The following is an 11,121-nucleotide window of genomic DNA, read 5'->3' on the forward strand; positions in this document are numbered from 1 at the left end:
CCATGCGCATCCTGGGCGGAGTCATTAGCGCCATCAGGTGAGGCGGGGTCTGCCGGGGGGCGTGGCGTGGGTGAGGGGCGGGGCCTGGGAGAGGCGTGGTCCAACCAGAATAGAATAGGATGAACCTGGAGACTGACCAGGGAACCTTAATTAGGCTGGGCTGGCCTGGGCAGCGAGAGGGGACTTAAAGATAAGACCCCACGGAGACTTACGTCAGTTCGTGGGCGGGCCTTGACTTGGGCGTAATATGGTTGTGCGAGGCAATTGAAGAATTTGGGCCCAGAGGGGATGGGTCCATGGTTTGGGTTTGGGGAGGTGAGATTTAATGGAACTGGGCACGACTTGCATTGGTTAACGGGGAGATGAACGTTAAGAGGGTGGAGCCAATGAGTGATTGACACTTGGTGTGGGTGAGGCTTGATATATGGGCGCGGCCTGCTGTCCTAGGTGGGTTAATGAGGAGGTGGTCAGGAGAGGCGAAGACCTAATGAGATAGGAGTAATGGCCCAGAGGGGCGGGACTTGGCCCAGAACTGGCTGGATTAAGAAAAATGTCCTGGTAGGGTTAGAGCAGGTTGTCTGTGGGGGCCTAATTAGCCTTGACCCTTAAGCAGTGATCCCTCAGTGGGCCAGGACTGATGGAGCTGGGGCAGGATGTTGGGAAGGAGGGCATTCAGGAAGGGGAGCGATGGAGTAGGGTTCTGGGCAGGGACTTAAGGTTGACGCCTCGGGACGTTGGGGCAGACCCCTCAAAGGGATGAGGTCTGTTGAGTCCGAGTGGGATTTGGGGGTAATTGAGCGGAGCCAAGGTGATTCTGGAACTGCCATTGGGTCGGTGTGCCCTGGCAGGAGTGGAGCCTACCTTGAAGGTGACCGTGGGTTTCTTCGGGGTTGTGTTGGCTTGATGCAGTGAGGGGCAGAACCAGGGCAGCATGGGTTGAACAAGGTGAGAACCAGGACTGATGAAGGGTGGAGGGACCAGGCGAGGACGGTGGCAGGCCAGGTGTGGGAAGTTGGAGCTGGCCGTTCGCGGAGCTGCCGGTTGAAGGCCCCGCCCCCTGGCGCTAACTCCCCTTGTCTCCTCTCAGCGAAGCTGCTGCGCAGTACAACCCGGAACCCCCGGTAAGCCTTCCTCCGCAGACCCCTCTTCCCCCTCCGAGGTCTTTTCCAGGCTCTTACCCTGTTCCTTTAGAAAAGCCCCACTTCCCTCACCCTCTTTATGAAATTTCTCAGCCATTAAGCCCCTCCCAAATTTAGCCATGGGGCTTAGTTAGCTATGCCATGTACACCCACTGCTTACTAACTACACACTAACGACCCTCCCTTTCTGTGATCCTCGTGCTGTCCAGCCCATTTTGCCTTTCCCGCCTAGGGCATTTGAGTGTGGGGAGCTGTCTGGGCCAGGGCACCTCTCCCCACCTGCGCTCAGGTCTCCTCTCTCCGCAGCCACCGCGCACTCATTACTCCAACATTGAGGCCAACGAGAGTGAGGAGGTCCGGCAGTTCCGGAGACTCTTTGCCCAGCTTGCTGGAGATGTAAGTAATCTGCAGACCCTGGCCCTGTCTCAGTCTTCCATGCCTTCCCAGGGGCCGCCTTTGCACACACACAAATACTTGGCCATGACAGTCCTAAATTTTCAATTCTCCTTCATGACATGCCCAGATCTCTCTAGGTCAGCCCTGACTAACGCCTAATTTCTGCCTGCAGGACATGGAAGTCAGTGCCACAGAACTCATGAACATTCTCAACAAGATTGTGACCCGCCGTGAGTGACTGTAGTCAAAGCCTGGGGGTTGGAGTGGCTGTGACTTCTGCCCTCTGACCTTCAACGTTGTCCCCCACAGACCCTGATCTGAAGACTGATGGTTTTGGCATTGACACGTGTCGCAGCATGGTGGCCGTAATGGATGTATCCTTGGGCAGTCTGGGGGAGGCCCTGGGTGAAGAGGGAGTTTTTTGAGAGTGTATTTCAGACAGCCAGGGTGTAGCTTTCATACCCACAAACGTTTGTGCAGAAACTTATCTATAGATATGTGGTGATCAACAACCTTAGCTGGGGGGGACCAGCAGATGGCATAATGTCTACATTGCTGGACTCCCATGTAGTCGACCGCGGTTCAAGTTCTGGACCTGGTAGCTTAAACTCACACCGGGCGTGTGTGCATGCGTGCCCATGATCCCGAGAGGAGAATGGAGAAGAAGGGATTGTGGCATGGCCATGCCCCCTGGTGGGGTGATTTCTTGCTTTTTGTCTTTCTGGTGAGTGCACATGCCCTATAGCAAAAATCTCTCAAAACAAAACAAACAAACAAACAAAACACACATTGGCTGGGGGCAGCAGTGGTACAGTGGTTAAGGTGCTAGACTTCCACATGGCTGACTGCTGTTTAAGTGCCAGATCTGGCAGCTTAAAAATCATGCCAGGTTACGTGAGCGTGCATGCCTAAAATCCCAGGAGAAGAATGGAGGATAAGGGCTTGCGGCGTGACCATCCCCTGGAGGGGTGATTTCTCACTTTCCCTTTCTGTCTCTGATGAGCATGTGTGCCCTAGGGCAAAAACCTGGAAAAAAAAAAAAAGAATGACATTAGCTGTCACAGCTGGTACTTGACTTACATTAACTGACTCACACAGCCACTCGGCATAGTTAGTATGCTGAGAATACTGAGGCTCCATGGAAAGCAGGTACTTATCTGAAGTTATAAAGCGGAAGTAGCAGGATAGGAATTTGGACTGGAAACTAGGTCTTTTAGGCTTGAGAACCCAAGCTTATGACATTGACATGCACATACATACACATACACATACCCAGTACAGCCATGTATGTGAAGGTACATGCATGGGAACATCCCTGTGTATTTGCACACAGGCTGATCTTGAATACATGCACAGATCACATAGGGCAATACACACACACACACACACACACACACATACATACCCTGTGTTCACACATGTATTACACAGAGTGAAACAATCCTGGCTATACCCCTTAGGCAGATTACTGAGCCTCTCTGTGCCTCAATTCCTCTATCCGTAAAAGAGGGCAAGTGATAATGGTGATACTGAATTGGAGCTAGGTGTAAAAGGCTTAACACGCAGCAAAAGGTCTGTATACACTAGCTTTTTTTTTTTTAAGAATTAAATTTATTATCATTATTGTTTTTTTAACTTACTATAGGACACATGTACCTATCCGAGAGAGATGGACAGAGAGAGAAAGTGAGAACGCAAGCCACTAGATCTGGGGCTCGAACCATAATCAACCATGTGGGAGTTCAGCACCTCAACCACCATGCCACTTGCTGGTCCCTACATTAGCAGTTACCATGAGGTAAGGCTCAGAAAAGCATCAAGTAGGCTTTTTAGCTTTGAATCTGTTTGAAGCCCAAAATCTGTTTAAATCTGTTTTTTTGTTTGTTTGTTTTTCATTTAACTTTATTTATTTATTTTATTCATTTATTTTAACTTGACCAGAGAGGGACAGAGAGAAAGAGAGAAAGTGAGAAAGCAAGCTGCCTGGTCCAGGACTCGAACCGCAGCTGGCCATGTGGGAGTCCAGTGCCCTTAACTACTCGGCCACCTGCTGGCCCTCTACATCTATTTCAAGGCCAAAAGACCTAGTCTCAAGTCCAGTCAGTCTCTGGGATTAACTTTGGTAGGGCTGGTAGCCTGAGGATTTATAAGAACAGTGATGTTCCCAAGGCCCTTACCAGTGTCCGGTGTATATTAGGTAACTTGTTTAGCCTTGCCACTGTTATTTATTGCAAATTTATAAAATGCCAGGCTCTGAGCTGTATACCAATATCTCATTCAATTTTAAGACACTCTTGGTTTTCACATGTCCTAACATTTATGAAATTGAGTTACTATCCAGAATTTTACAAAGGAGGAATTAGCAATTCTCTTCTCTTCCTCTGGTGAGGAATTTGTATTAGGTTGTCTTTTTTTAAAAAGTATTATCTTATTAACTTTATTTTTTTATTTCTTAATTTTTAATTCCTTTTTAAGAATTATGTATTTATTTCCATTTGTTATTATTATTCAATTTGACCAGACAGAGAGAGCAAGAGAAAGGGAAAGCGAGAAAGGAAGCTGCCAGGTCCGGGACTCAAACAGTGGTTGGCCATGTGGAAATCCAGCACCTTTAACCACCATGCCACTTGCCAGCCCCTATTTATTTGTTTTTAATTTGACCAGAGAGGGACAGAGTGAGAGAGAGAGGGAAAGCAAGAAAGCAAGTTGCCTAGTCCGGGACTTGAACCGCGGTCAGCCTCGTGTAAGTTCAGCACCCTTATCCTCCATGGTGCCTGCTGGCCCTTGTATTGGGTTGTCTTTTAAGTCATGATACATTTTTGCATATAAAAATAGAAGTCATGACCTTCCCGACAACCTAATAGTTTGAAGAGAGTCTTTATTTAGAACTATAAGCTAAAATATGTGTGGATAAAATAAGAAATAAAAAGCACAACCCAGGCATCCTGACTAGGGTTAGGGGGGAGCTGGAGCCCTAGCCCAGATTTCCTGGCTGTCTGTATCATCACATACAGGACATGTCTGGGTACAGCTGTCACTGTTCTTAACAACCTTCCACCAGAGCGACACCACAGGCAAGCTGGGCTTCGAGGAGTTCAAGTACCTGTGGAACAACATCAAGAAGTGGCAGGTGTGTGGCAACTTGGGGAACTCAGCCCCCCCCGCCATGGATATACCATGCTCCATGATGCTTGGTTAGACTGCGACTTCTCTGTCCCCACAGGCCATATACAAACAGTTTGATGCTGACCGATCAGGGACCATCTGCAGCAGTGAACTCCCAGGGGCCTTTCAGGCAGCAGGTATGGTCGGCAAGGACGTGGTGGGGCTGGGCGTGGCATGGATGAGGCCGCTCTCACTGAGCTGGTCCAAGCCTGAACCCCAGGGGTTGGGAGGGAGTTGGGCTGGGTGGCCCCTAAGGCTGAGGGACTAAACCATTCTTAGGGTTCCACCTGAATGATCATCTCTACAACATGATCATCCGACGCTACTCGGATGAGGGAGGCAACATGGATTTTGACAACTTCATCAGCTGCTTGGTCAGGCTGGATGCCATGTTCCGTGAGTGATATTCCAGCTTCTCCTGGGTGGGGATTTGTTCAACCTCCCCTGGCTGAGGCCTGACCTTGAGGTGGGCTATGCTAGGGACACAGCAGTGGCCAAAATGTCCCCATTTCCTGCCCTCATGGAATTCAGAATTCAGTGAAGGAGAGACAAGTTACCGGACAGTGACCATTAAGGCTGGTTATGGCTGGGAAAGGGGAAGCCTAGTCTGACTGACCAGGGCAGGAAAGAGCAGTTCAGGGCAGAGTGGTGGGTTCTGACAGGTAAGCTCAGGCAGGGTGACTAGGGCTTGATGGGGGAAGCTCAGGCAGAGTGTTTAGATGGTGACTGGGGAAGCCCAGAGGGCTATTCAAACTTAGGAGGCACCTGATGCAGCGTCAGCGGTAAAGGAGGGCTCCCTGGAAGAAGGGACCCATGAGTTGAGACCTGAGGGATGAGGAAGAGTGAGAAGGTAGGGAAGGGTGTTGCAGGTTGAGGGAACAGCCTGTGCAAAAGCCTAGAAAGGAAAAAAAGATGGTTTTTCTGTTGCTTTCTTTTGGACTCTGAGTTCAAAGAATGCTGAAGACAGGGTGGGATGAGAAGGCATGAAGCTGGGAGAGATCAGTGGGGACAAGATCCTGAGGCTTTTCTGAGCATTAGTGACCTGAATTCTTAAGACATCCCTGAGAAGTAGGAATGACTGCTCTCATTTCAGAGTTCAGGGAGGCAGAGTTGCCTGCTCACAGCCACCCAGGAAGTTTAAAAGCCAGAATTTGAACTCAGATCCGAGATCGGAGCAGTGTTGAGTTAGAGGAGGAAGGAACCATGCGCATGTTTCCGATCACATAGGCCGTGAATACCAAGTTCAGGGCAGGGGAGGGACAGGGTCAGGTTTTAGAAAGATCTTTGGTGTCCTCAGAGGCCAGGGAAGACAATAATTAAGAGCAGGATGGGGGACCAGCAAGTGCCATGGTGGTTAAGGCGTTGGACACTCGCACATGGCCAACTGTGGTTTGAGTCCTGGGTCTGGTGGCTTGCTTTCTCACTTTCCCTCTTCTCTCTCTCTCTGGTCAAATTAAAATAAACTTATTTTATGAATAGATAAAATTAAATAATTCTTTTAATTAATTAATTAATTAAAAGATGAAAGAGGCAGCTATGCAAGACCACAGGGTAGATGACACCAAAAGTCACGCAGGAGAATGCCCAAGGAATATCCACTGAATTGACCAACAAAGGGCCGGCTGTAACTGCATGAGTACAAGTTGCAGACACTGTGTGTGTACGCCTGAGGGCAGGGAGTGAGAGAAAGCAGTCTGGACACTACCTAGGCTTGGTTCTAGGTGGGAACATAGAGCTGACTCTTCAGGGCAGGAGTAGGGACCATGACAAATTCCAGGACATGGAATCTGCAAAGCTTCTGGGAGCCTGTCTGAGTTAAAACTGGAGAGGATGGAGTCTGGCTGGGGCTGAAGGTGATGGCCGTGGCCGGTTAGTATAGAGAGGCCATTACTGAAGTGGTACCAGCCTGGGTCCATTCTCAGTTTTCTTACTCTGTTGCTGTGTGACCCACAACACTTGACTGCACTTCTCTGAGCCTTGTTTTAAAATGACTTCTAGGGGCCTGTGGGTGGCATGGTGGTTAAGGGCGCTGGGCTCCCATATGGCCAACCGCAGTTGAGTCCTAGACCTGGCAGCTTGCTTTCCCACTTTCCCTCCCCCTGCCCCCCTCTTCTTTCTCACTCTGGTTAAATTAAAATAACTAACTAAATAAATAAAGGTAAATAAAATAAATTCTTAAATAAAATGATTTCTCTTACAAATTCAGTTAAATGAATTACTGCATAGAAAGTGCTTTACATAGTGCCTGGCTCAGAGTATGTCCCCAACGGAGTACTAGCGAGTATTCTCATCATCCCTATGTTAGTATAAGACTATCCTAAAAGTCAGTCTTCCCCTTCCCTGCTCGTCCAGGTGCCTTCAAATCTCTTGACAAAGATGGCAGTGGACAAATCCAAGTAAACATCCAGGAGGTAAGTGCCTAGGGCCAGGGGGGTCAGGGAACCCCATTGCTCAGCCATCCGCACCAGCTGTTCCAACCCCTCCCCCTTATTTTCCCAGCAGCCCCTGGGTGAGGGCTGAGGGGATCTGGTGTTCTGAGGTTCCTTGCTCCTCACTCTGTTTCTTCCTCTCCCCAGTGGCTGCAGCTGACTATGTATTCCTGAACGGAAACCCCAGACCTGCCCCCTCATCGCCTCGCTGTAGGAGTCACCTTGGACCCTTCAGTCTCTCCCAGGGCTGATCCTGTTTGTAGTCATGCCTTCATGGGTTCCACTGATTCCCATGCCTTTTATTCTCCCAGTCCTTGGCACCCAGCTGCTCAGTCAAGAGCAACCTGCCATGTCCCGAGCTATCCCTGCCTCTGAGACACCCTAACACGCTGTGCCCTAGGGTCACCCCACTGTACCACGCCCTCCTCATATCCACTCCATAACCTCTGCTATACCTGCGCCAAGTCCAACCCTTGTGTTGCTTCCATGCCCCAAAGGCCCTGTCTCAGTTCTGGGAGGATCACTCCAGTTCCTGCACACCCTGGCACACCCAGTCACAGTTGACACCCAGGCAGCCGAACTCTAGGCCATTGAAGGCCTGCTTGCCCAGTGCCTTCGTATTCTGCTCCCTGCCTGCCAGGCCCAGGAGAAAATAAATGCACCCCAGTTGCTGCTCTCTATAGGATCTGCCTCTTGTTCTGGGAATTGAAGTGGGGCTCAGCTCTTGGGAAGAGTAAGTCTGAGTCCTGGGGAGTTGGGTGGGGTAAATGGCTCTATCTGTGTCCATATGTCCGTCTTCCGGGCTGGATCTGTGTATCTCCTAGTCCTTTGCTCACCTGCATCTTTTTTCTCATATTGGATTCCATCTGAGGTATAGCCTGGCTCTGGCCGAGATCCCTTACAGGTCCTGTGGAGGCTGGGCCTGGACCCAGGAGCCCTGACGATCTTAGCTTCTGCCACCCCTGGTTCTGTCCCCCAGAGCCACAGATTTCCAATTCTCTGAGCTTCAGTCCTGGAGTCAGTCTCTGCCCTCACTTGTGTCTCCTGTCCTGTCATGGACCATGTTCAGTGTCTTCCCACCCTTGGGTCTCTGCCAGGGGAGGGACTACCATCCCAAGATTCTAAGGGTCCCTGTCCCCCTGAAGGACACCATCCCAGATCCAAGGCCTCAAGGAGCAGTTTGGGGGTGCTGTTTGGGGTCCTTGAGGTGAGCTAGGAGCAGGAACATCCTAGGAGTAGCTCTGGTTCAGCATGAGAAACCAAGAGCTAGAGCAGGGATCCCTGGCTGAGGGCTGAAGGGGGAAGGGGTGCACGCACATGCACAGAGACAGAGGCCAGAGCTGGGCTGGTACCCCATGAAGCCTGCATGTTTATTGATGCTTGTCCAAGTTTCCCAGGTCCACCAGGCTTCTTGGGCTCACTTCTTATGGGGGAAGGAGGCCCAGCCAAGGCAGTACAAGCTGTAGACAGTGCCTAGGAAGGGGAAGTGGGGACACAGAGTCAAGCCCTGAACCCCCTCCCTGAACCTCACTTCAGGCGGCTCCACCACTAGCTTGAATCCCAGCTTCAGCTTCCTTCCCAAATGACCCCAGGTGGGAAACCCTCTTGACATTGATCCAGATCAGGTTAGAAACTCATTCAACTGTCTGGATTCCAGACCATCGCTAGCAGGGTTACCAATCCTCTCTCTAAACGCCAACCCCCCCATTCCAAATGCTAATTACCCCACACCCCGGCCTGGGAACCAGTCCCCTCCTTTCCACGTGCTGGACCCCGCACTCACCACCCAGACACAGCGCCATGGTCAAGCGGTACAGGATGTTGTCGGTTGCCCCGCCCTTCAAGTGCACCGGGAGGTCATTGTCCGCCTGGGTGAGGGTGTCCAGTGAGAAATGGGTGCTGGCTGTTCCATACACCTTATTCCCGACTTCCCCCCACTCGGCTCAGATCCCGCCTACAGACGTCCCTCGCCCCGCCCACCTGGAAGAGTTTCTGTTTTTCAGGCACTCGGTTCTCAAAGTGGTTCCGGGCAGTTGAGCTGAAAGAGCGAATCAGCGCCTGGGAGACCTGCAGGGGTGGGAGGTAGGTGGGTATTGGAGGCACCCAGAGAGGTGTCCGAAGTGGAGCGGGGTGAGGATCCCCCCCCCGCCCCCGGTTCACTGGCCTGGACATGGGGAAGGTCCTACCGTGGCACACCTCTCAAAGGCAAAATTAGAACTGCCAGCCTGCAAAGGGAGGGGACTCGTGCACAGAGAGTCTGGCTTGGAGGTTACCAGAAGGGAGACACTCTGGGAGTCCAAGTCCTGAGATTTTGGGGGATGCAGAGAGGGAGGGAAGGTTCCCGGATTCACGGGATGACACCAGGTCACGGAAATGTCAGAACCGGACTGGCGATCCCCCGGAGTTTCCAGGCTACCCAAGCAGTCTTCGGTAGGGGCAGGACTGTTAAATTCCCTGGTGCCGAGATGCTGAGATGTTAAGGAAGTACTAGACGAAAGGTAGAGGTTTAAACCTGGGGCCCCGGCGCTGCCAGGAGGTCCCATTTGTCCCAAAGCTTGGGCTGTGGGGGAGGGGTCCAGGCTGTTGAGGAGGGAGTCCTGGGTCCTGAAGGGTCCTCTGGTTCCAAGAGCCCAGACGCCCCGCTTGGGTGGTTAGGGGGGTCACATATTAGGACAGAGACTTCTTGATTAGGGGCCCCGCCCAATCCGTAAGGACCCTCACCCGCAGGGCCCTCATTCTGCGTCCTCTTCGGCTGGAGTCACCTCCCCTCTCCGCCCAAGGACATACGGTGCCCTCCCCTCTTCGGGAACTCCCGGCCACGCCTGCGGCGCGTGGCGGGACAGCTGGGAGGAAAGGGGAGGGGAACTCCGCCCTAACCAGGGCCGGGTGGGCGGGCGTAGGGGAGCCGTGCAAAGGGGATTGTCCAATAAGCACACAGAGAAGCCTGACCTACCCAGTCCTGGCGCTGGCAGTAGGAACACAGATCGGTTTCTCTTAGACCAATTTCTGTTGGTCTAAGTAGCGAGCAGAACGGTACCAGGCAATACAGTGTTTTTTTTTTTTTTTTTTCCAGGTTCATAATTTATTGTACAAATTGAGTATCCCATAATGAACTGACATTAGCTTCTCCAGGCATGGGAACTTAGATGAGGTTTGGTCGTTTGACTCCATTTATGTTGCTTTCACAGCGGGAGTTTTCTTAGATCTTAACTTGAAGTATAAGATCGTCAAAACAATGCCTCCGTACGTGGCCAGTACACAATTCATTCTACCTGTAAGAGTATAAGAGTTGAAGTACATTTTAATACCAGGGAACTGGAACTGGGCATCAGCTTCTGGACCTGCCACGATTTCAGTCTTCCTTGATGTTTTCTGTTCCTCCTTAGTACTATTCTCCTTTCTGACTGGACACCTATCCAGCGCGGTGAGATCACCTTGCAAAACCAATAAATCCGCAGATGGTGTCCTTCAACACAGGCAGCCAGGCAGCCACCTCTTGGCCCAGCTGGAAGAAGCCCCAGGCAATACAGTTTTGAGTTGTTTCCCCGGAGATTACCGCTGACAAGTGCAATTGGGGGGGGGGAGTTCTTTATTTATATAGTTATTTATTATTTTAAAATTCGCTACAGGGCATATGCACGAGAAAGAGGGGGTGGGGGAAGGAGAGAAAGAGAAGGCAAGGCGGAAGATCTGGGACAGAACTGCGTTCACCCATGTGGGAGTCCAGTGCCCCCACCACCACTACTTGCTGCAGCAAATACAATTCTTCCCCAGACCTCTGGGATTTCTCCCTATTGGAGCGTATTGGACAGAGCAGGTAAGGGCTTAGATAAACCAGGGTTGATCTGTCTGCATAGTGAGCTGGCGCACTTCTGAGCCCCTAGTTTCTGTATATCACATAAAGGTTTCGGGATCTTCCTCACTGGCTCATGAGAGCATTAAATGAGCTGATGTGAGAGCATGATTGAGCTAACAGTAATTCACAGCAGGGG

The 11,121-nt window shown here is 51.1% G+C and overlaps 2 protein-coding genes and 1 pseudogene across 2 annotated transcripts in view; 1 reads left to right on the forward strand and 2 right to left on the reverse strand.

Moving 5' to 3' along the window:
• The window catches only part of CAPNS1 (calpain small subunit 1), a gene marked incomplete in the record, with an annotated part of 9,274 nt that extends 1,463 nt beyond the window's left edge, over positions 1 to 7,811 (forward strand). The window contains 10 exon segments of the mRNA XM_006171687.3: positions 1 to 37; positions 1,088 to 1,121; positions 1,446 to 1,535; positions 1,708 to 1,765; positions 1,845 to 1,909; positions 4,597 to 4,665; positions 4,759 to 4,837; positions 4,980 to 5,096; positions 7,053 to 7,111; positions 7,277 to 7,811. Coding sequence (XP_006171749.2) covers positions 1 to 37; positions 1,088 to 1,121; positions 1,446 to 1,535; positions 1,708 to 1,765; positions 1,845 to 1,909; positions 4,597 to 4,665; positions 4,759 to 4,837; positions 4,980 to 5,096; positions 7,053 to 7,111; positions 7,277 to 7,303 — 635 coding nt within the window.
• Positions 7,812 to 8,470: 659 nt separating this feature from the next.
• COX7A1 (cytochrome c oxidase subunit 7A1) lies at positions 8,471 to 9,964 on the reverse strand. The gene is made up of 4 exons (XM_006171690.3): positions 9,851 to 9,964; positions 9,110 to 9,196; positions 8,913 to 8,997; positions 8,471 to 8,602 (listed from the first exon to the last, which is right to left on the reverse strand). Exons 1-4 carry the CDS (start codon positions 9,863 to 9,865, stop codon positions 8,547 to 8,549), a joined length of 243 nt encoding a protein of 80 aa, XP_006171752.1. The 5' UTR covers positions 9,866 to 9,964; the 3' UTR covers positions 8,471 to 8,546.
• A 230-nt stretch (positions 9,965 to 10,194) lies between these two features.
• On the reverse strand, positions 10,195 to 10,563 carry LOC102480751 (up-regulated during skeletal muscle growth protein 5 pseudogene; annotated as a pseudogene).
• Between the last annotated feature and the right edge of the window lie 558 nt (positions 10,564 to 11,121).

The sequence above is a fragment of the Tupaia chinensis genome, unplaced genomic scaffold (assembly GCF_000334495.1).
Source record: "Tupaia chinensis unplaced genomic scaffold, TupChi_1.0 Scaffold149922_1, whole genome shotgun sequence".
Classification (NCBI taxonomy): Eukaryota; Metazoa; Chordata; class Mammalia; order Scandentia; family Tupaiidae; genus Tupaia; species Tupaia belangeri.